General features: G+C 43.5%; 1 protein-coding gene and 1 pseudogene across 2 annotated transcripts; both read right to left on the bottom strand.

The window, feature by feature from the left end:
- LOC115184171 (NXPE family member 3) lies at positions 1–11,465 on the bottom strand. 2 transcript variants are annotated; one of them, XM_029745177.1, is made up of 6 exons: positions 11,324–11,465; positions 3,284–3,400; positions 1,601–2,376; positions 1,393–1,463; positions 925–1,143; positions 1–824 (listed from the first exon to the last, which is right to left on the bottom strand). In XM_029745177.1, exons 2-6 carry the CDS (start codon positions 3,383–3,385, stop codon positions 274–276), a joined length of 1,719 nt encoding a protein of 572 aa, XP_029601037.1. In that variant the 5' UTR covers positions 3,386–3,400; positions 11,324–11,465; the 3' UTR covers positions 1–273. The 2 variants fall into 2 exon arrangements, with proteins under 2 accessions (XP_029601037.1, XP_029601047.1); XM_029745187.1 differs by having other exon boundaries at positions 1,601–2,373; positions 11,324–11,462.
- LOC115165810 (NXPE family member 3-like) lies at positions 7,861–22,006 on the bottom strand (annotated as a pseudogene).
- Between the last annotated feature and the right edge of the window lie 3,358 nt (positions 22,007–25,364).

Genomic DNA, 25,364 nt, shown 5'->3' with positions numbered 1-25,364 from the left:
TCATTGGAGGAGCGGTTGTCTTTAATGTTTTGTACACTCAGTGTAAGCCTCAATAGAGAAATCTGGACACAAACGTTCACAGACAAAATGTGCAGGCATTTTTTTACATTCCCACATTTTGAGAGTAACAATCATCATTCAGTGTGATATGACAACAGTAAAAACACAATGTACATGTATGGTATGCAGAATTTGGTATTTCTAGGATTTTTTGAATATTGTATACAGTAGGTGTTGAATGAGAGAATTCTGACATAAATCATTCTTAATCTGCTAGCTTGACTCTGGGCAGACATGAGAGAGGATAATGTCTATCATGTTCTTGATGATGATAGGAGGTGGGTGGAGGGCATGGGGGAGGTGGTGGGCAAGGGTCATCTCCCAGGCGTCTATCAGTAAAACATCCAGACCCTTGAACATAGCCCTGAGCACCCCGTCCAGCTGCACTGAGAACCAGTCACTATTGTACAGGCTCACTTTCGGGTCCAGGGCCTGGAGGTTGGCCGAGCGCAACACCACCAGGGTCCCCGAAGCCCGGTCCAGAAGCCGCAACACCGCCCGCCGAATGTGGCGTAGTCGGCGAATGTAGACCTGCAAAGGGAAGGTGCTGAAATGGGACCATATGCTGATGAACACCACAGTATTTGACCCACCAGTTAGGCCATCCAGCTCATTAGCTACATAACGCATCTCACTGGCGATGACAGTGTTGAAGCGGATTGGAGGACCGTGACAACGGTATTTCAGCAGGATGTTGTGGGCACTGTCCACAGCCATGAAGGGCCCCACATTCTTAGGACTGTAAAGGTTAAACTCCTTCAGATCTGTCATAAAGAGCAAGGGAGAGTTGGGAGTTGGACAGACACAAGAGAGAGTTAGAAAGCACCTGAGGCATTAGAGAGTGAAAGATGCCACAGGACTCACCTGGTACTAAGATGTTGAGGTACTCGAACCACTGTCTGACAGTAGAGTCTCCGTACATGTACACCACCTTGCCCTTCAGACACTGAGTGGCAGATGAGACGTTAAACTGGCGCATCACACCACCACCCAGTGCTCGCCATGACCCTTGGAAGTAATACCCGGAAGGAGTGATCCTGGTAGACCCTGTCTTCATGCTGCTTCTCTCCACGTCTGCTTTGTCTGAAAGAGGAAAGCAAGCATCTTGCACCAGCTAGCATCATCACTTTACAGGCAATAGAAGTGCTAGGGCTTTCCCACCTTACATTACTGTAGATGCAGTAGTTGGATCTAATACTTCCTGCACACCCAGAAACTCTCCAGAGTTGAAGTATACAGCCACAAAGCAGAGCAGAGCAGTTAGTAGGCTGGCTAGCTAGTGTTAAAAAGATAAACACACAGTTGTACTGTGGTATCTCCTTGCTTGTCTACCTTTTTTCTCAGGCAGCACAATGACACTGTCAGACCCTGAAGGATGAATGGGAACTTTGATATTTACACCGCTGAGAAAAAGTGGAGAAAGAATCATATTTGAATGTTAAATAAACTCAATGCAATTTGATATATTGGAAACAAAGTCTGTGAATACATTTCACACACTTTTAAACACATTCACTTGCATACTGTACAACTCACTAACCTCTGAAACAGCAATGCCTCCTTGTTCACGAGCAGATGGTTCACATAGGGTCCCCTGGCGTGGTTGATCCGTGTGTCACAGCTCAGAAGCTTGGGCTTGTAGCAGTACCAGGGCTCCCCTGTGTGGGGGTCTGTGTAATTGCACAGCGGCTTCTGGTTTGTCGGCAGACACAGGTTACATACAGTTGTCTGGGACAGTTTTCCAGAGCGGAACAGACTCTGAAAGGGAATCCGGTCGGGCCGTTCCTCTCGTATCCGTCGTAGAACATGAACTGCCTCACTAGGATGGACCAGTGTCACCTCCACCTGTGCAGACCCCTGCCATAGTAACGGGAAAATGGCAGAGTAGGTCCCATTCCTATGGTCCAGCACCTGTCCTGCAACACCTGCCCCCAACTTGGAGGAGTGCAGCCGGGCCAGCAAGAAGTCTCCACCATAGCTTTTGGGATGCCCCTGGAAGTCATGCATATGGACCAGAGCCTCCAACTGGTCCCCTACGTGCCACTCTCTCCTGCCCTCTGCTGGCAGGATCACAAAAAGGCTGTGTGCTGGGTCACTGGTCTGGTTCAGGGACACATTCACAGAATGGGGCTGAGGCTGTGGCCAGGCGATGGACTCCAGGAGGTCACGCTCCTCCAGAGCTTCCTCCGGTGAGGGCTCCTGGCTACAGTAGCTCTGGTTGCGGTCCAAAGGAGATGGGCTCTCTGGGAGGAAAGCTGAGTGGATGTTGCTTTGGTGCTGGTAGAACATTGACACTGCTTGGCAGTTGAGCTTCTGCTGAGTAAAGAGAAGAGGTCACTAACAGGCATGCTACACTGGACACTAACTTTTACAGAGCGTGTGACGCTTCCATTAATTTCAATGAAACATGGACATTAGCAGCACAGCTCTGTGAGAGGCTTGCGCTGTTCAGTGTAAAATGACTCTCTGGTACTATTTTCAAGAATTTGACGCATGACTCACACCCAAGAACACTTGATGAAGTGGCTTGCATTCTGCTGATGCTGGCAAAATCTATGCATCAAGTGTAGCATCTAAAAACCTACTGTTTCCGTGATGCCCTAGCTGCTCTTAGCAACGTGGGTGTATTTACATACACTAGCTTTGCTTTCAATTGTATTGGGTTGTACAAAAACAGTCCATGGAAGCCAGAAGTTAAATACATTTCCATTTCAACTTACTGTGCCGATGGGCAGGACTGTTGGTCATTATGAAGGCTGACTTTGAGAAAAAATATCTAAAGTATCGTATTATTAAACAGATTTTCCAAATGTGGGTCTGTTGTCAACCGACTTCCTCTGCTTACCTCATGTCAAAATAAAAGTCCTTCCCGTGCACCATATGTGGACAGAGAGGAAGTGGGTCTACAACAGACCCACATTTGGAAAGTCTGTTTAATAATACGATCCTTCAGATATTCTGTCTCAAATTTCAACCTTCATTATGACCAACATTCCTGCCACCCAGCACAGTAAGTTGAAATGGAATTGTATTTGCCTTATAGCTTCCTGTGGACTGTTTTTGTGCCACCCAATATAATTAAAAGCAACACTAGTGTATGTAAATACACCCACGTTGATAAGAGCAGCAAGTGAAGCCACAGTGTAGCTCCCCTGTTGAGGGGGAGAAGGTGATAGAAGCAATGTGAGATTGGCTCGTATTAGGCCAGATGGCTTTACCCTACCTCCAGAATGTTAATGTTGCTGAACAGGAAGAAGAGGCCTGACAGTGCCAGCAGGAAGAAGATACATATATATTTGGACAGGCTCCTCCACATGGTGTCCATCCTCTGTTAGTCAGCCTGATATTGACACAAAGAAGCTGGTAAGGGTCAGATCACCATTTTATTTAATTCTGTTGAGCCATTTTCTTTGGCCAAGTTAAATTGTAATTTAAAAAAAAAAAGTTACATTTTCTTTCTTATACCTCTCAGATATGGGACAGAAACAAAGACCTTATATCTGAAACTCAGTCTATTCTTGTTCTGAGAAATGTGTACTACTCCCTTCACAGAACAGCGCAAAATGGCTCTAACCAGAATAGAAAGAGGAGTAGGAGGCCCGGTGCACAACTGAGCAAGAGGACAAGTACATTAGAGTGTCTAGTTTGATAAACAGACCCCTCACAAGTCCTCAACTGGCAGCTTTATGAAATGGTACCCGCAAAACACCAGTCCTAACGTCAACAGTGAAGAGGCGACTCCAGGATGCTGGCCTTCTAGGCAGAATTGCAAAGAAAAAGCCATATCTCAGACTGGCCAATAAAAATAAAAGATTAAGATGGGCAAAAGAACACAGACACTGGACAGAGGAACTCTGCCTAGAAGGCCAGCATCCCAGAGTCGCCTCTTCACTGTTGACGTTGAGACTGGTGTTTTGCGGTTACTAAAACAGTGGGCCATTTTAGCAAACTAAATGCCATTTATTTTTAGTAATTTTCGAGTCGAGGAGCAAGTGCAGGGGGTGTGTTTAATAACACAATAAACATGGACCGATACAAATCAAGCATAGCATCTGGATATGAAAAACAATTAAATACTGCCTTGGAAATGAATCAAAGGGAGTGACAGATATAGGGGAGGTAATCAGTGAAGTGATGGAGTCCAGGTGAGTCTAATAATGAGGCACAGGTGCATGTAACGATAGTGCCAGGTGTGTGTAATGATGATCAGAGCCAATGATTAGTGAACCGGCGACGTCGAGCGCCGGAGCCAGTGAAGACGTGACACATATTTTAGTCACATCACATTTTTATTGCCTCATTATCATATAGAAAACATAAACCACTAACTTCCATGTGCACTAATATCATAGTGTCATTTATTTGGGGGCTTATTCACCACATGAGGAAGTAAAAACTCAAAACACATTAGCTAGATCGCTAACACTAAATATAACACTCACCGTTAGTTTTATTCTAACAGTTTAATTTAATTAAAAAAACTTTGCAGTTGTAGCCTGCTACCCTATGCATTCGCAATGGACGATGCACAATTGTGCCTTTCGCACGCTTCGTATCTTAAAGCCATATAAAATATGTCAGTTGTAAAATAGTTGCTGTTGAGCTCAATATTAAGAGATGACAAATAAAAAGTATACCCACAGAAAGCTGAGAACAGCAGTTGCTTCCAAAAGGTATGTATTTCCTGCAATTGGATTTTGAAATGTTATACAATCAGAAGCCTTTTTTCTCTCTCCCGGAGTGCACATCAAGAGGCTCGCTTCTATTGAAGTCTGTAGTATTTTTCCCGTCAATTTATGGATGCAAACACTGTCTTCTCCCATGGAAACGTTGCATTTAGTCTTGTTTGAATCATTCGGTCTCGTTTGAATCACTGGGAGGGAGCCATGGCGTGTGCCTTATTTGCATCAATGATTTGTTGTCACCAGATTGCAAATTACACTGAAAATAATTAAATCTCTCCAAAATAACAAAATCTCTCATTCTCTATATTAACACGTAACTCAACACAAGGCATCCATATAATGTCACGATTGGTTGTGTGCAAGGACGTTGGTTAGCTAGCTCAATCACAGTCAAGGTTAGGGTTAAGGTTAGGGTTATGTCTAGGATAAGGCCCTAACCCTAGCTTCATGTCCACTCGGAGCTCAACCCTAACCGTAACCCTGATCCTAACCCTAGCTTCATGTCCACTCGGAGCTCAACCCTAACCGTAACCCTGATCCTAACTCTAGCTTCATGTCCACTCGGAGCTCAACCCTAACCGTAACCCTGATCCTAACTCTAGCTTCATGTCCACTCGGAGCTCAACCCTAACCGTAACCCTGATCCTAACTCTAGCTTCATGTCCACTCTGGGCTCAACCCTAACCGTAACCCTGATCCTAACTCTAGCTTCATGTCCACTCTGGCTCAACCCTAACCGTAACCCTGATCCTAACTCTAGCTTCATGTCCACTCTGGGCTCAACCCTAACCGTAACCCTGATCCTAACTCTAGCTTCATGTCCACTCTGGGCTCAACCCTAACCGTAACCCTGATCCTAACTCTAGCTTCATGTCCACTCTGGGCTCAACCCTAACCGTAACCCTGATCCTAACTCTAGCTTCATGTCCACTCTGGGCTCAACCCTAACCGTAACCCTGATCCTAACTCTAGCTTCATGTCCACTCTGGGCTCAACCCTAACCGTAACCCTGATCCTAACTCTAGCTTCATGTCCACTCTGGGCTCAACCTTAACCGTAACCCTGATCCTAACTCTAGCTTCATGTCCACTCTGGGCTCAACCCTAACCGTAACCCTGATCCTAACTCTAGCTTCATGTCCACTCTGGGCTCAACCCTAACCGTAACCCTGATCCTAACTCTAGCTTCATGTCCACTCTGGGCTCAACCCTAACCGTAACCCTGATCCTAACTCTAGCTTCATGTCCACTCTGGGCTCAACCCTAACCGTAACCCTGATCCTAACTCTAGCTTCATGTCCACTCGGAGCTCAACCCTAACCGTAACCCTGATCCTAACTCTAGCTTCATGTCCACATCCCGGCCACATCCCAGAGTTTAGAGTTTGTTTGCCTGCCTGCCTGCCTGCCTGCCTGCCTGCCTGCCTGCCTGCCTGCCTGCCTGCCTGCCTCCCTACTTGTCCCTGCTTGTCTAAGTCTATATATCTGTCAGCCTGCCTGCCTGTCTGTCAGTCTGGGAGTGGATAGGTCTTTTTGAGTCTTTCACCAATTTACAAATTGCAGCTCTATCACCAACATTTCTGCGTTGAATGCGATGTACTGTATAGACGTATGCGCCAATACCCTTGATACAGTGCATTCGGGAAGTATTCAGACCCCTTGACTTTTTCCATATTTTATTACGTTACAGCCTTATTCTAAAATTGACTAAATCGTTTTTTTCCTCATCAATCTACACACAATACCCCATAATGACAAAGCAAAAACAAGTTTTTAGAAATTTTTGCAGACCCTTTACTATGTACTTTCTTGAAGAACCTTTGGCAGCGATTACAGCCTCGAGTCTTCTTTGGTATAACGCTACAAGCGTGGCACACCTGTATTTGGGGAGTTTCTCCCATTCTTCTCTGCAGGTCCTCTCAAGCTCTGTCAGGTTGGATGGGGAGCATCACGGCACAGCTATTTTCAGATCAAGTCTGAGGTCCTGAGCGCTCTGGAGCAGGTTTTCATCAAGGATCTCTCTGTTCATCTTTCCCTCGATCCTGACTAGTCTCCCAGCCCCTGCCGCTAACAAACATCCCCACAGCATGATGATGCCACCAAGATGCTTCACCATAAGGATGGTGCCAGGTTTCCTCCAGACGTGACGCTTGGCATTCAGGCAAAAGAGTTCAATCTTGGTTTCATCAGACCAGAGAATCTTGTTTCTCATGGACTGAGATTCCTTTAGGTGCCTTTTGGCAAATTACAAGCGGACTGTCATGTGCCTTTTATTGAGGAAGGTTCTCCCATCTTCACAGAGGAACTCTGGAGCAATGTCAGAATGACCGTCGGGTTCTTGTCACCTCCTTGACCAAAGCTCAGTTTGGCCAGGCAGCCAGCTCTAGGAAGAGTCTTGGTGGTTCCAAACTTCTTCCATTTAAGACTGATGGAGGCCACTGTCTCCTTGGGGACCTTCAATGTTGCAGACATTTTTGGTACCCTTCTCCAGATCTGTGCCTCAACACAATCCTGTCTCAGAGCGCAACGAACAATTCCTTTGACCTCATGGCTTGGTTTTTGCTCTGACATGCCCTGTCAAATGTGGGACTTATATAGACAGGTGTGTGCCTTTCAAAATCATGTCAAATCACATGAATTTACCACAGGTTGACTCCAATCAAGTTGTAGAAACATTTCAAGGATGATCAATGGAAAGGAGGCACCTGAGCTCAATTTCAAGTTGCACATAAAGGGTCTGAATACGTATGTAAATAAGGTATTTCTGTTTTGTATGTTTAATACATTTGCAAACATTTCTAAAAACCTCTTTTCACTTTGTCATTATGGGTTATTGTGTGTAGATTGATGAATAAAAAAATGTGATGTCTTTCTCTTCCATATCCATATTGTGATGCCAATCTTCCCCCATTCAACGCAATACATTCACTAAGGCATAAACTCTGTGACACATCTTTTCCCATTGAATGCAATGACAAACATCAACCCCGTGACACACATCTTTTTCCATTGACTGCAATGTACTGTGAAAAATGTCAACCCTGTGACACTCATCTTTTCCTATTGACTGCAATGTATTGAGAAAAACAGTGACATTTACTTTTTTTCCAAACAGTTTCAGAATGACGCCATCAGGCTGATAATGGGCTGTCTCAGTCCACTGCATCCGCCCTTGTCATCCTTACACATCTGCTGTGGAAGATGGGAGAGCTACAGCAGTGTTTCAGACCAGGAATCTAAAATAACCTCAAATCCGTCTTCTCACGACAGCGTCTGAATCGTGCGATCCGAAATCCATACTCGCACGAACACAATGGTGTTCGCTGTTTTGCTCTATGACCACCACAAGTGTCACCGGACTCGTCTGAAGCCAGTACCGCAGATCTGCCAACTTCTGTCTGTAGCGTCCAAGCAGTTTGGGCTACACACTAATGTTTTTATTTTTTATTTTATTTAACCTTTATTTGACTAGGTAAGCTGCTCCGGTCAAACCCTAACCCGGACGATGCTGGGCCAATTGTGCGCCGACTCCCAATCAAGGTCGGTTGTGATACAGCCTGTAATCTAACCAGGGTCTGTAGTGACTCCTCTAGCACTGAGATGCAGTGCCTTAGACCGCTGCGCCACTCGGGAGCCCACCATCGAAAGTTGAGACTCTCACAAAAATGTCTGTTTTCTCTAGGACGCCCACAAGCCTCACAATTCTCCTCTGAAGGTAGCCTGGTACCAGTTAAAAATGTTTTATGGAAGTACAGTGCATTCGGTAAGTATTCAGACCCCTTGACCTTTTCAAAATGTTATTACGTTACAGCTTTATTCTAAAATGGATCAAATAATTGTTTTCCCTCATAAATCTATACACAATAACCCATAATGACAAAGCAAAAACAGGTTTTAAGAAATATTTGCTAATGTATTAAATAGGTATTCAGATCCTTATTTACATAAGTATTCCAAACCTATGCCATGAGACTCAAAATTGAGCTCAGGTCCATCCTGTTTCCATTGATCTGTCACACCCTGATCTGTTTCACCTGTCTTTGTGCTTGTCTCCACCCCCCACCAGGTGTCTCCCATCTCTCCTCATTATCTCCTGTGTATTTATACCTGTGTTCTCAGTTTGTCTGTTGCCAGTTCGTTTTGTTTGTCAAGCCTACCAGCGTTTTCCCCCTTGCTCCTGTCTTCTAGTTTTCCATTCTGCCTGCCCTGACCCTGAGCCTGCCTGCCATCCTGTACTTTGTCCCACCACACTGGATTATTGACAGCTGCCTGCCCTGAGACTGTCTGCCATTCTATACCTTTTGGATTACTGACCTCTGCCAGCCCTTGACCTGTCATTATGCCTGCCCCCTGTTCTAGTAATAAACTTTTGTTACTTCGACACTGGCTGCATCTGGGTCTTCCCTAAAACGTGATATGATCATCCTTGAGATGTTTCTACAACTGGATTGGTGCCAACCTGTGGTAAATTCAATTTATTGGACATGATTTGTAAAGGCACACACCTGTCTATATAAGGTACCACAGTTGACAGTGCATGTCAGAGCAAAGGAATTGTCCGTAGAGCTCTGAGACAGGATTGTGCCGAGGCACAGATCTAGAGAAGGGTACCAAAACAATTCTGCAGCATTGAAGGTCCCCAAGAACACAGTGGCCTCCATCCTTAAATGGATGAAGTTTGGAACCAACACGACTCTTCCTAAAGCTGGCCCCCCGGCCAAACTGAGCAATCAGGGGAGAAGGTCCTTGGTCAGGGAGGTGGCCAAGAACCCGATGGTCACTCTGACAGAGCTCCAGAGTTCCTCTGTGGAGATGGGAGAACCTTCCAGAAGGACAATCATCAGTGCAGCACTCCACCAATCAGGCCTTTATTGGAGAGTGGCCAGACGGAAGCCACTCCTCAGTAAAAGGCACATGACAGCCTGCTTGGAGTTGCCAAAAGGTACCTAAAGGACTCTCAGACCACAATGAAACCAAGATTGAACTCTATGGCCTGAATGTCAACCGTCACGTCTGGATGAAACCTGGTACCATTCCTAAAGTGAAGCATGTTGGTGGCAGCATAAATGTTGGTGGCAGCATATATGAATAACCCCTATGATGTAACTATGTTTTTGTTTTATTATTTCACTGCCATACTGTGTTTGATCTTGTCTAGCCATCTTGTCTCAAGAGGACCACAATGGAAATAAGTCCCAGACTTTATTGTGTGTTATCCTCGACGATTTTATTCATGTGCATGTATGGCTTTTAAGTTTCATGTGTGCTTGTTTTTTAAAATGGTCGAATTAATAAACTAAACTAATGTTGTGCCCCAGAAACCTTATTTTGTTGTAAAATTCTAGTTGCTTCCATTTTGTTTCAATATATTTATGTGTTTTGTGAAATATTAGCTTTTGTCTGAAGAAGAAAAAGACAGGAAATTGAATAGCTAATTTGACCTATGCACTAACAAGACGAAGGTTTGACACATGCTGGAGTACTGTAGTTTTATTGCAACAAGATCTCATAGTTTCACTTACATATTTGACGTATTATGGAAGCATTAATTCCACATGGTTACACGGTTAAAACAGAAACAACTCAAAGGATTAAGCTTAGGTATTAATGCAGAGTGGTTTAGGTTAGGGATATGGTTTGGGATAAGCTTAAAACAAAATAATGCACCGTTTCCATCAAGTATCATCAAGTATTCTCACGGCTTGCAAGAGCATTATGAACTGTCATAGTGCTGTGGTCAGAGCAGCTCGCTTTAGTCTGATCAGCGTGCTTTGCCTCTGATCATCATGAGTTTGCATGAGTGCTCAGCAAGAGTTAAAACATTTGTGAGCGCCGAAGGCAGCACATATCAACGTTCTCAGGGCCGTTTCAAATGTCCAAAGTCTATTTCTAGTGATCAGCCTGCTTTATTGATCTAATGTACTTCAACAACAGAATTACCCACATTGGACAAAATGAAAACGTTAACCATAATCAGAGACTAAAAAGTGTTGGTTTACAATTACATTGTTTATGCTCTATTCTTACAATAAAAGTGACTCAAATGACACAATAAATTATTCACAATTCAGTTACTATTGGGCAAAATTTAATCTAAAACACAACGAAAACAAGCTGCAAATGCATCCAACAAGTTTGTACAGTCAAAAGCTTGATGTAACTTTGGACTAAACTATAAGTGTCAAATTACTTCAAATGGGGGGACTAGATACATAAAGTGTTTTCATTTCTAAATGGTAAAAGAGATGTATTAAAATACCCTCAAAACACGGGGGAGGAAACAGAAAGACCAGAATTATCATTATTTTTGGCACAAAGTTCATTAGGTTGATTATAATGCCAGCAGGTTGTAGGCCACTGCAATCAATGAGAAATGGTCCTTAATCAATAACCCGTCAAGGAACAGATCAAGCAAAAATTAAAGATTGGCTCTTTGCGTGTCATTTCTTTTCTCTAATCCTTGATTCCATATTCACAGTGAAAATATCAATACAATGCAGCCTGTACCAACAGATGAAATATGCTCATGTGGTTCCTGTAATAATTGATTAAGTTAGTTAGTTGTGCTGTAGTTGCTTACCGTTTATGTATTGTCCCTCTTTGTCTAGAATAAATTATTTACGAACTTGATGTCCTGTCCACTGTTATTCGAGGCTGTCTGTCTGAAGAGCATTCATATGTCCTTTACAACCATAGAAGTAGATAGAGGGCGCATTTAGGGTTGTGTCAGTAATGACATTTTGTCTGGCAGTTATTGTCATGCAAATGTCTGCTGGTCTCACGGTAATTGACTGTTAATTAACAAACACGTTTAGCATCTCCAGGCCCCCATGCATACAAGCCGCTGATGTGCACCTTTGGAACATCTACATTTAAAAGTCTAATAAAATATACACCATTACAATAAATCCATTATTTATTTTAGGCAGGTCTAAAGAAACATTTTTATATGAAGTAAATGTATTTCAGAAGAACAGAATAGGAGTCAGTCTACTCCTGTATGTTTTCTGTCTATGTATCCATACTATAGGCTGTAGGCTAGTTCAATTAGCAGACAAGATATGCTTATAAGTCCCGTGCCATTATTTTATATTATATGATTTTATAGTAACAATATAATTGAACTTAGCTGAATAAAATAGAACGGATTTTTTTCCATTCTGGGGCGAGTGCACATATGAAATGGCTATGTTGAGTGTAAAAGTTATAATTTGAAATATGTCCTATATGCTCGATTTTGTGTTATTTGGCTACTTTAGTTGTGAATGATACAAACCTTAGAATGTCTTAGAAATCAAAACATGTATGGGCTACATGATGCGACTATAGGATATTGATTTTAGAATGTCTCAACAAAAGCTTGTGCTCTCTTCCTTGCCTCAGGCTGTTCTCTCATCAAGTGATCATATTATCACCCTGTCGTGGAAATTCTTACACAGGGACACTCGAAGTCTATCTTAAATGAATCATTGTTTGTTCGTCAGCACGCTGGAGAGGTTCCAACCAACTCAATGCACCATAATACACATGTCTGTCACAGTATCTAACGAAGGTGGCGCCCCTCCTCGGTCGGGCGGCGCTCGGCGGTCGTCGTCGCCGGCCTATTAGCTGCCACCGATCGTTTCTGTGTCTTTTGGTTTTCTCTGTCTATCCCGCACCTGTTTTGTGTTTGTCATTAGTGGGGGGTTATTTAGTGTGTATTTTCAGTTGGGGTTCTCGTGCGGGATTGTTTATTGTCCACTCAGGACAGTTGCAAGTGTAAGCTGTTCTTTCGCTATTATTGTCCATTATATTGCCGGGCTGCGCCCTGTGAGTTTTTTTTCAGTGCGCTTATTTTGGGAATGTGTTTTCCCCTGGCGGACTTCGCCACGCGCCCTGTGCCCTACGGCTATTGCGTTTGCAATTATTATTATTAAAACACAGTTGCTCCGGCCCTCTGTCTCCTGCTCCTGATTCCACATCTCTACTGGTCCTAGACAGCCGTGACAATTTCAATCAGGAGCTCTCTCTGGGCAGACCAGGCAGTTGTCTTATAAATGGCTATACACAGACAAATTATATTTGCATGATTTAGCATAATTAATTCATCATTACCGTTTTGTCTCATTCATGTGACCGACCAATACTGTTTCATAACATGTGACAGACCAACACCTCACGAGGCTTCTCCTCTCTAAGCGGAGACCTTGAAACTGAGATATCTTTAGTTTGTTCTCAAAACAAGGTCTGGGTGTACTGCCAATTTGCAGTTACTGATAATTGGAGGATTTGTTCAGTCAACCACTTGCATGAACACAGAAATTGGTTTATAGAACAGCACATGAATAGAACACAGAAATTAGTTACAAGAAAAGCACAAACATTAAAATTCCCATTGTAACACAATTCTCAATTTAATCTTGTCTTTACTAATATGTAAAATTTGTTTAGACTTAGAATGGCTCATTATCAGGAACAGGGGCAGTGGAAAAAAAGCACTCAAATAGGGAATGGAGGCCACTTTCCCCCGGATAGGCTACTGCGGTTTTATAGTGGATCATGTGTTTAATAGCAGCTGAGAAATAAATATAGTAGCAGCTGGGATCCTCCTCTTTTTAGTGACAACCATAAAAACTCTTATTTCACACAGGATTGCATATATAATAATGTCTGGGCTTATAAGAAAACACTTGGCCTATTTCACTCCAGGCATCAACCACTGTTTGAGGAGCATGCAGCCTCTTGCTGCGCGACAGGTGAGATTCCACCCAAACTCTGTATGCCATGGGCTCTCCAACCCTGTTCCTGCAGCTACCCACTGCTTAATTTGGGAAACCAAGTGAAATCTGTTCGGGAACATAGATACCAACATGGTTTCACAACGAAACATACTGTATATTATTAAACTGTTGACTACCTCCCTATCTGCACCCTCGAGAATGGAACAAAGGAGAGAGAGGAGGAGATGAAAACGCTCGGTTGTGAGATTCTCAGATCAAATCAAACTTTATTTGCCACATGCGCCGAATACAACAAGTGTAGACTTTACCGTGAAATGCTTACTTACAAGCCCTTAACCAACAGCGCAGTTCAAGAAGAAGAAAATATTTACCAAGTAGGCTAAAATAAAAAGTAATAATAAAAAGTAACACAATAACAATAAAGAGGCTATATACAGGGGGCGCCGGTACCGAGTCAGTGTTCAGGGGTACAGGCTAGTTGAGGTAATCTGTACATGTACAGTTGAAGTCGGAAGTTTACATACATCTTAGCCAAATACATTTAAAATAAGTTTTCCCCAATTCCTGACATTTAATCCTAATAAAAATTCCCTGTCTTAGGTCAGTTAGGATCACCACTTTATTTTAAGAATGTGAAATGTCAGAATAATAGTTGAGAGAATTATTTATTTAAGCTTTTATTTCTTTCATCACATTCCCAGTGGGTCAGAAGTTTACATACACTCAATTAGTATTTGGTAACATTGCCTTTAAATTGTTTAACTTGGGTCAAACGTTTCAGGTAGCCTTCCACAAGCTTCCCACAATAAGTTGGGTGAATTTTGGCACATTCCTCCTGACAGAGCTGGTGTAACTGAGTCAGGTTTGTAGGCCTCCTTACTAGCACACGCTTTTTCAGTTCTGCCCACAACTTTTCTACAGGATGAGGTCAGGGCTTTGTGATGGCCACTCCAATACCTTGACTTTGTTGTCCTTAAGCCATTTTGCCACAAATTTGGAAGTATGCTTGGGGTCATTTGCGACCCATTTGCGACCAAGCTTTAACTTCCTGACTGATGTCTTGAGATGTTGCTTCAATATATCCACATCAATGTAAATTGCTTGCTGACGATCTTCTCCACTTTGGTGTCCTTGGCAGTCTCTAGGGCTGGCATGGAGGTCAAAGGGTACACGGTGACAAGGTCCTGAACCAGCTGCAATGCCCTGATTTCAACGGAAATGGTCCTTTTGTGTTTGTGTGTCTGAAAGCATGTCTTGTATCTTACGTTATCTGTTTCAGACTGAGCACCTATTTGTTTATGTGTTATCCCTCTCCTTTGTTCATTCTTTGGAGAGTTTAGTGCATATTCTGCATGAGTAACATGATGATATAAAACAGAAAGTTACTGACCGAGTACTTTCACACTTTCATTTGAGGCTTTTATTGAACAACAATAACCATAAACACAAACTCTTACTCTGAAACATTAAAGATCCTATCTCTATCTATGTTTTCTAACATGCTATTCTGCTATCCTTGGTACAATTATTTTTATTATGTGTTTTCTTTTTTTTTCTTTTTTTTGGTATTTTACAAATGTTCAATCCCGAGAATAAATCACTTATCTCCCTGGTAAAACGATATTTCCAACCAAAACCGGAAGTGTAATTCTAATGCATATAAAACCATCAGACAGAATCATGTGCCATTGTAAAGCTCAAATGATATAGGCTACAGCCATGTCAGTAAAAAGGAGCAGGGCCCATAGCTGCGGGAAGTAGTGGTGCTGAGGCCACCCCCTGAAAAATATTAATAATACAAATAAAATAAAAATATATTTTCACAATCAATGGTGCATTTTTTTACGTCATCACTGCGAGTCGTGACAGCCGCAGTTTAATTGTGTAAATAACTTTAGTGCCGCCCTAAAAAACACAAACCTTCAAATAGGAATATAATGACACATTATATAAACTCTTTGTAGTGTAATTTAGAGGTAATAAGTTGGACAAATCGGGTGAAAAAAGCAGTTTCCCCACACAACATATCTTCCCTTTTCACTTTCACTCAGTGGCCTTCGCTTCCCCCTCTACCATTTTTTAAAGGACCCGGTTGGAGCTCCATTGCCTTCTTCAGTCATGCAGAGACGGGCAGCGTGAAGGTCTCGTCATTGATTTTGCTGGAACGGTGAGCAATTGTGCTTTACAATGGTATTAATATTACAGTTGACCTGGAAGTATAAAAAATGTTGGCCGCTAAAATAAGGTCAAATGTACGGAACACTGATGTATGGAAGTTCGCTAGCTACTGTTACTTACGGGCCCTTCCTAACAATGCAGAGAGAAGGGAAATAGAGAAACAGCAGAAAAGTAAAACACGTAATAAAAGTCCTAATAAATACAAAATGAGCAACGATAATTTGGCTATATACACGGGGTACAAGTACCGAGTCGATGTGCAGGGGTACAATGTAGTTGAGGTAGCTACAATATGTACATAGAACTAGTAATAAAGTGACAGATAATAAACAGTAGCAGCAGCATATCAGTCAAAAAAGTTAGTGCAAAAAGGGTCAATGCAGATTGTTAATTAGCCTTCCCTGTAGCTCAGTTGGTAGAGCATGGTGTTTGCAACCCATGGTGTTTGCAACTCCAGGGTTGTGGGTTTGATTCCCACGGGGGGCCAGCACAGAAAAAAAAATGTATGAAATGAAATGTATGCATTCACTACTGTAAGTTGCTCTGGATAAGAGTGTCTGCTAAATGACTAACATGTTAATTAGTCTGTGTAGCTATTTGGTTAACTAACTATTTACAGCTTGGGGGTAAAAGCTGTTCATGGTCCCCTTGTTTTCAGACTTGGTGCATCGGTACCGCTTGCCGATGACTAGGGTGGCTGGAGTCTTTGGCAATTATTAGGGCCTTCCTCTGACACCGCCTGGTATAGATGTCCCGGATGGCAGGAAGCTTGGCTCCAGTGATGTACTGGGCTGTACGCACTACCCTCTGTAGCGCCTTGCAGTTGGAGGCCGAGCAGTTGCCATACCAGGCGGTGATGCAACCAGTCAGGATGCTCTTGATGGTGCAGCTGTAGAATTTTGAGGATAGGACCTTGAGGGGGAATGGGCGTTGTCGTACCCTCTTCACGACTGTCTTGGAGTGTTTGGACCATGATAGTTTGTTGGTGATGTAGAAGCTTGAAGCTCTCAACCTGCTCCACTACAGCCCCGTCGATGAGAATGAGGATCATCGTGGCAGATGTGTTGTTGCATCCAGATCCAGGTGTTTAGTCCCATGGTCCTTAGCTTAGTGATGAGCATTGAGGGCACTATTGTGTTGAACGCTGAGCTGTAGTCAATGAATAGCATTCTCACGTAGACGTTCCTTTTGTCCAGGTGGAAAGGGCAGTGTTGAGTGCAATAGAGATTGTGTCATCTGGAGATCTGTTGGAGCAGTAAGCAAAGTGATAAAGTGAAGGGTGCTATGGTAGACGGCATCCAAAGGTTTAAGAGTAGTGGCTGCTGCATTCCGATAAACGGTATCACCATGGTTGATTGAACAATCTGCTTCCTTCTGTTAAGGGAGAGGCATGGTCTATAGTATTTCTATTAAAGAAGCCTAGTTTAAATCTCAGCTTCTTAACTGTCCCAGACCTGCTGTTTTCAACTCTCTAGAGACAGCAGGAGCGGTAGAGATACTCTCAAAGATCGGCTATGAAAAAGCCAACTGACACTTACTCTTGTGTTACTGACTTGTTGCACCCTCGACAACTACTATGATTATTATTATTTGACAATGCTGGTCATTTATAAACATTTGAACATCTAGGCCATGTGCTGTTATAATCTCCACCCGGCACAGCCAGAAGAGGACTGGCCACCCCTCATAGCCTGGTTCCTCTCTAGGTTTCTTCCTAGGTTTTGGCCTTTCTAGGGAGTTTTTCCTAGCCACCGTGCTTCTACACCTGCATTGCTTGCTGTTTGGGGTTTTAGGCTGGGTTTCTGTACAGCACTTTGTGATATCAGCTGATGTAAGAAGGGCTATATAAATAAATTTGATTTGATTTGATTTAACTAGCTCATCCGTATGTTTTTTAAACATCTAATTATTGTCAATTCAAAAGCGCAGATATTTATAGGCGGGATCCTGCTCGATGAAAGAACCATTCAATGCATAAATGTGTAAGCCATCTGAAATATTTCTACGAGAATTAGACATTAAGTACCAATTTTTAAATCAACAAGAACTTTCTGCAAGATGACAAAATCCGATTGCAGCTCCAACATAGCCTGGTCAGCCATAGGGGCAAAAGCATACATAACTGCAGATTAATGTTACAGGTTTTTGCAGATAGTTCAAAATAATTTATTTCAGTAGTAACGAAGACAGGTCCCAAAATCAACCCTTTTGGGACACCTTTAGTAATATTAAGGTAACTTGACACCATCAGAAAGCACGTAGTGTCCTGTCTGACAGATGGTTCCCAAACCACTTGCAAGACTTCTGGTCTAGGCCCATTTTAGACAACCTTTGAATGAGTAGGGAATGGTTGACAGTGTCAAAGGCCTTGGATAGGTCTATAAATATGGCATCACAGTGATTCCTATTATCTAAGCAATTTAATATATAATTTAAGACAATCATAGCTGCTGAAACAGCGCTACTGTATGTCCAGGTCTAAACCAGGCTGGTACACAATAATATCATTTGAAGTTAAAAAAGTTCTTAGCTGAGAGTTTGCCAGTTATTCTAATATTTTTGCAACGCAAGACAATTTCTTAACTGTCTGTCCTCAGTTGCAACACTCACTACCGAGTTCCAAACTGACTCTGGAAGCAACGTCAGCACAAGAACTGTTCGTCGGAAGCTTCATGAAATTAGTTTCCATGGCCGAGCAGCCACACACAAGCCTAAGATCACCATGCGCAATGCTAGGTGTCGGCTGGAGTGGTGTAAAGCTTGCCGCCATTGGACTCTGGAGCAGTGGAAATGCATTTTATGGCGTGATGAATCACGCTTCATCATCTGACAGTCCGACCGACAAATCTGGGTTTGTCGGATGCCAAAAGAACGCTACCGGCCCCAACTGTAAAGTTTGGTGGAGGAGGAATAATGATCTGAGGCTGTGTTTCATGGTTCGGGCTAGGCCCCTTAGTTCCAGTGAAGGGAAATCTTAACACTACAGCATACAATGACATTCTAGACGATTATGTGCTTCCAACTTGGGAATAGCAACCAGCTAGTGTTAAAGCCTATAGAGTCACAAACTCGTTTGGAATAAAAAAAACATTAAAACTGTCCAAGCTGGCATGATGTATTGTCTGTACCTGTGTTAAAATGTTCCGATATTTGCGCCTGTGTAGATGCGTGAGCCTGTACGTGTGCACTTCTGTTTGTGTCTGTGTGTGTACACTTGTGTATATGAAAGTCTGTCTTCTATTGTATGTTTCTGAGTTTCAGGCTGAGCACCTATTTGTTTGTGTGTACACTTGTGTATATGAAAGTCTGTCTTCTATTGTATGTTTCTGAGTTTCAGGCTGAGCACCTATTTGTTTATCCCTCTTAGCTAGGTCGTTCCATAAATAGTGCCTTTTTGGTAGTGTCATTTTTTTAAAGAATAAGGGCTCTATTCAATCCGAATCACAGAAGTTCAGCTTTACAGCGTGATTGAAATTTAAAGGAAATCTCCACTTTAGTGGAGACTGCATCCAGTGTGAGCGCTGTATATGTTGTCTCAATTGAAAAACTACCTTTACATTTCTAGTGCAATTGACAATTAAAGTAACAAGGTTGACAGTGACAGGGCACGACAACTTCCTATTAAAATCAGCCATAACTCCTCTTGTGAAAGGGGTAATGGAAGCTTGTTGTGTACAACCAGCAGGGGCATTTGAATGCAAGCTCAACAAAACTTATAACATTTACAGCCCATCCATCCATCCATGGCTAACAGGGTTGATGTGTTGCTGTATTCTCAACACACTCAGTTTCCTACCACAAAATTACAACAGAAAAAAAAGTAGAACCAGCTCACCTGCTTTTACACTATGATTTGACTATTATACAGAACAAAAATATAAAACGTTGGTCCTATCTTTCATGAGCTGAAATTAAAGATCTCAGAAATTTTCAATATGCACAAATAGCTTGTTTCTCTCAAATTTGGTACACAAATTTGTTTACATCCCTTTTAGTGAGCATTTCTCATTTGCCAAGATAATCCATCCACCTGACAAGTATGGCATATCAAGAAGCTGATTAAACAGCATGATCATTACACAGGTGCACCTAAAAAGGCCACTAAAAATATGCAGTTTTAGCAAACACAATGTCACAGATGTCTCAAGTTGAGGGTGCGTGCAATTGGCATGCTGACTGCAGGAATGTCCACCAGAGCGGTTGACAGAGAATTTAATGTTAATTTCTCTACCATAAGCAGCCTCCAACGTCGTTTTAGAGAATTTGGCAGTACGTCCAACCGGGCTCAAAACCGCAGACCCAGAGTATGGGCGAGCGGTTTGCTTATGTCAACGTTGTGAACAAGGTGCCCCATGGTGGCGGTGGGGTTATGGTATGGGCAGGCATAAGCTATGGTTAACAAACACAATTGCATTTTATTGATGGCAATTTGAAGGCACAGAAGTACCGTGACGAGATCCTGAGGCCCATTTTTTTAAAGGTACAATATCTGTGACCAACATATGCATATCTGTTATCTGTATTCCCAGTCATGTGAAATCCATATATTATGGCCTAATGCATTTATTTTAATTGACTAATTGACTAATTGACACCCCCCCCCCCCCCCCACCAGCGCCCGCCTAATGTAGACCTGCACAGGGTAGGTGTTGAAATGGGACCATACACTGATAATCACCACAGTGTTCGACCCGCCAGTCAGGTCATCCAGCTCGTTAGCGACATAGCGCATCTCACTGGCAATGACAGTAGAGTAGCGGATTGGAGGACCATGACATTGGTACTTCAGCAGGATGTTGTGGGTGCTGTCTACTGCCATAAAGGGCCCCACATTCTTAGGACTGTAAAGGTTGAACTCCGTCAGCTCTGTCACAAAGAAAGGGAGAGTTGAGAGTTGGACAGACAGAAGAGAGAGTTAGAAAGCACCTGAGGCATTAGAGAGTGAAAGATGCCACAGGACTCACCTGGTACCAAGGCGTTGAGATACTCGAACCACTGTCTGACAGTCGAGTCTCCGTACATGTACACCACCTTGTCCTTCAGACACTGAGTGGCAGATGAGACGTTAAACTGGCGCGTCACACCACCACCCAGCGCTTGCCATGACCCTTGGAAGTAATACCCGGAAGGAGTGATCCTGGTAGACTCTGTCTTCATGCTGCTTCTCTCCACGTCTGCTTTGTCTGAAAGAGGAAAGCAAGCATCTTGCACCAGCTAGCATCATCACTTTACAGGCAATAGAAGTGCTAGGGCTTTCCCACCTTACATTACTATAGATGTAGTAGTTGGATCTAATACTGTCCTGCACACCCAGAAACTCTCCAGAGTTGAAGTATACAGCCACAAAGCAGAGCAGAGCAGTTAGTAGGCTGGCTAGCTAGTGTTAAAAAGATAAACACACAGTTGAACTGTGGTATCTCCTTGCTTGCCTACCTTTTTTCTCAGGCAGCACAATGACACTGTCAGACCCTGAAGGATGAATGGGAACTTTGATGTTCACATCACTGAGAAAGAATTGAGAGAGAATCATATTTGAATGTTAAATAAACCAACAGCATCAAGCAATCTGATACATTGAAAACAAAGTCCGATTCAATTAGACACACTTTCACTGACATATGGAATGCACCCCTCACTAACCTTGAAGAGCAATGCCTATGTTGGTGAGCAGATGTTTCACATAGTTTCCTCTGCTAGCGTGGGTTGATCTGTGTGTCACAGCTCAGCAGCTTGGGCTTGTAGCAGTACCAGGGCTCCCCTGTGTGGGGGTCTGTGTAATTGCACAATGGCTTCTGGTTTGTCAGCAGACACAGGTTACATGCAGATGTTTGGGACAGTTTTCCAGAGCGGAACAGACTCTAAAAGAAAATCAGATCGGGCCGTTCTTCTCGTAACCATCCTAGAACATGAACTGCCTCACTAGGATGGACCAGTGTCACCTCCACCTGTGCAGACCCCTGCCATAGTAACGGGAAATTGGCAGAGTAGGTCCCATTCCTGTGGTCCAGCACCTGTCCTGCAACACCTGTCCCCAACTTGGAGGAGTGCAGCCGGGCCAGCAAGAAGTCTCCACCATAGCTCTTGGGATGCCCCTGGAAATTGTGCATATGGACCAGAACCTCCAACTGGTCCCCCACGTGCCACTCTCTTCTGCCTCCCGCTGGCAGGATCACAAAAAGGCTGTGTGCTGGGTCACTGGTCTGGTTCAGGGACACATTCACAGAATGGGGCTGAGGCTGTGGCCAGGCGATGCTCCAGGAGGTATTGCTCATCCAGTAGCTCTGGTTGCGGCGCAGAGGAGAAGGGCCCGCTGTGATGAAAGCTGGGTGGATGCTGCTCTGGAGCTGGTAGAACGTTGACACCATTTGGCAGTTGAGCTTCTGTTGAGAAGAGTAGAGGTACAGGTGTGCAACACTGGAAGCATACGTTTTGCAGAAAGTGCTACGCTCAAATTAATTTAAATTAAACCTGGACGCAAGCAGCATGGCTCTGTGAGAGGCTAGCGCTGTTCAGTGTAAAATGACACATTTTTTCTGTTTTCAAGAATGACACACGGCTCACACCCGAGAACATTTGGTAAAGTGGCTTGCGCTCTGCTCAAACAATCTGTGTCCAATGTAGCAGCTAAACACCTACAGTTTTCGTTTTCGCTAAGCCCCAGTACAGCTCCCATGTGAGGAGGACAGGGTGGTAAAGGAGGTAAATTGTGATTGAAGCCATGTGAGAAATGAATCATGTTTGACCTGTAACTTGTTTTGAGTGCAGATGGATTTACCCTACCTCCAGAATGTTGATATTGCTGAACAGGAAGAAGATGCATGACAGGGCCAGCAGGAAGAAGATACAGATATATTTGGACCACCTTCTGTCAGTCCCCCTGACGTTAACACAAAGAAGCTGGTAACTGTTCACCCTATGAGTGTTTGCATGTGTGCATAAATATAGCAGAACTAGAAAATCTGCATTCATTTAGCATAGCAGGCTTCACAAAGATGGCGCCGAAGAACATAGCTGACGTTTTACCTTCTCCCAACCAATTGTGCAATTTTTTTAGCATTTTATGTAACTTATTTTTTTTCTTACTGTGTACATAATGCTGCTGTTACCGTCTCTTACGACCGAAAATAACTTACCGTGGACTGGAAGAAACTTTTTCCTTTAGCTTCTTAGGGCTAGGCCCCTTTTTTCTCAATTTCCACCTGAATGACATGCCCAAAGTAAACTGCCTGTTGCTCAGGCCTTGAAGCCAGGATATGCATATAACTGGTACCATTGGAAAGAAAACACTTTGAAGTTTGTAGAAATGTTAAAATAATATAGGAGAATATAACACAATAGATACGATAGGAGAAAATCCAAAAGAAGTGAACCAAGGGCTATATCTGTTCTTAGTTTTAAAAAAATTGAAAGGGGCGTGCTTATTTAAGATGGTGAGGAAATTACTTTTTAAAAACGACCAGGCATCCTCGACTGACGGAATGAGGTCAATATCCTTCCAGGATACCCGGGCCAGGTCGATTAGAAAGGCCTGCCCGCAGAAGTGTTTTAGGGAGCGTTTGACAGTGATGAGGGGTGGTAGTTTGACCGCGGACCCATAGTGGATGCAGGCAATGAGGCAGTGATCACTGAGATCCTGATTGAAAACAGCAGAGGTGTATTTGGAGGGCAAGTTGGTCAGGATCATATCTATGAGGGTGCCCAAATGTTAAATATCCATAATTTTCATGATTATTTATTTGAATTGCACGCCCTCCAGTTTCACCGGAAGATGTCCGGTGAACTAGGCGTCCCGCTTGCGGGACGCCTAGTTCTGATTCCTTTAATGAGTCCGACGAAAAGGATATCCTGCTTTCACTGGAACAGGCCCTAATCCAAGCCTTTTGCGTGAAGAAAAGATGCCAGAAAAGGGGACGCAGATCAGGGATCATTCTGAGAATCCGGAGGCAAGCGAGTAAACTCCCAATACCTTCCATTCTCATTGCTAACGTGCAATCATTAGAAAATAAAATTGATGACCTACTATTAAGATTATCCTACCAATGGGACATTAAAAACTGTAACATCTTATATTTCAATGATACGTGGCTGAACGAAGAAACGGACAATATGGAACTGGCGGGATTTTTCATGCACCGGCAGAACAGAGATGCTACCTCTGGTAAGACGAGGGGTGGGGGTGTGTGTCTTTTTGTCAATAACAGCTGGTGCGCGATGTCTAATATTAAAGAAGTCTTGAGGTATTACTCGCCTGAGGTAGAGTACCTTATGATAAGCTGTCGACCACACTATCTACCAAGAGAGTTCTCATCTGTATTATTCATAGCCATCTATTTACCACCACAAAGCAAAGCTGGCACTAAGATCGCTCTCAACCAGCTCTAAGGCCATAAGCAAAGAAGAAAATGCGCGTCCAGAAGCGGTGCTCCTAGTGGTCGGGGACTTTAATGCAGGCAAACTTAAATCAGTTTTACCAAATTTTTACCAGCATGTCACATGTGCAACCAGGGGGAAAAAAATCATACACCACCTTTACTCCACACACAGAGATGCATACAAAGCTCTCCACCGCCCTCCATTTGGCAAATCTGACTACAATTCTATCCTCCTGATTCCTGCTTACAAGCAAAAACTAAAGCAGGAAGTACCAGTGACTCGCTCAATACGGAAGTGGTCAGATGACGCGGATGCTACACTACAGGACTCTTTTTCTAGCACAGACTGGAATATGTTCCAATGGCATTAAGGAATAAACCACCTCAGTCATCAGCTTCATCAATAAATGCATCGATGACGTCATCCCAACAGTGACATACCGTACATATCCCAACCAGAAGCCATGGATTACAGGCAACATCCGCATCGAGCTAAAGCTGACGCTTTCAAGGAGTGGAAGACTTATCTGGATGCTTATAAGAAATCCCGCCATGCCCTCAGACAAACCATCAAACAAGCAAATCGTCAATACAGGATTAAGACTGAATCCTACCACACCGGCTCTGACGCTCGTCAGATGTGGCAGGGCTTAAACTTATACAGACTACAAAGGGAAACCCAGCCGCGAGCTGCCCCGTGACGCGAGCCTACCAGACAAGCTAAATGCCTTTTATGCTCGCTTCGAGGAAAACAACACTGAAGCATGCACGAGAACACCAGCTGTTCTGGATGACTGTATGATAACGCTCTCGGTAGCCAATGTGAACTCAACATTTAAACAGGTCAACATTCGCTGGCCGCTGGCCCAGGCGGATTACCAGGATGTGTACTCAAAGCATGCATGGACCAACTATCAAGTGTCTTCACTGACATTTTCAACCTCTCACTGACCGAGTCTGAAATACCTACATGTTTCAAGCAGACCACCATAGTCCCTGTGCCCAAGGAAGCGAAGGTAACCTGCTTAAATGATTACCGCCCTGTGGCACTCACATCGGTAGCCACGAAGTGCTTTGAAAGGCTGGTCATGGCTCACATCAACAGCATCCTCCCAGGCACCCTAGACCCACTCCAATTCGCATACCGCCCCAACAGATCTACAGATGACACAATCTCAATCGCACTCCACACTGCCCTTTCTCACCTGGACAAAAGGAACACCTATGTGAGAATGCTGTTCATTGACTACAGCCCAGCGTTCAACACCATAGTGCCCACGAAGCTCATTACTAAGCTAAGGACTCTGGGACTAAACACCTCCCTCTGCAACTGGATCCTGGACTTCCTGAC

Source organism: Salmo trutta, chromosome 3 (genome assembly GCF_901001165.1).
Source record: "Salmo trutta chromosome 3, fSalTru1.1, whole genome shotgun sequence".
Classification (NCBI taxonomy): Eukaryota; Metazoa; Chordata; class Actinopteri; order Salmoniformes; family Salmonidae; genus Salmo; species Salmo trutta.
The sequence above is the reverse complement of the archived record's forward strand: the minus strand, read 5'-3'. Positions and strand labels throughout refer to the sequence as shown.

Excerpts from the sequence above, each read along its gene's own strand:
- LOC115184171 (XM_029745177.1), bottom strand. The coding sequence starts at position 3,385 with ATGGACACCATGTGGAGGAGCCTGTCCAAATATATATGTATCTTCTTC. Across the intron at positions 1,464-1,600 it reads GAGGCATTGCTGTTTCAGAG|CGGTGTAAATATCAAAGTTC; the intron begins GTTAGTGAGTTG and ends ACTTTTTCTCAG. Across the intron at positions 825-924 it reads CCTCAACATCTTAGTACCAG|ATCTGAAGGAGTTTAACCTT; the intron begins GTGAGTCCTGTG and ends TCTTTATGACAG.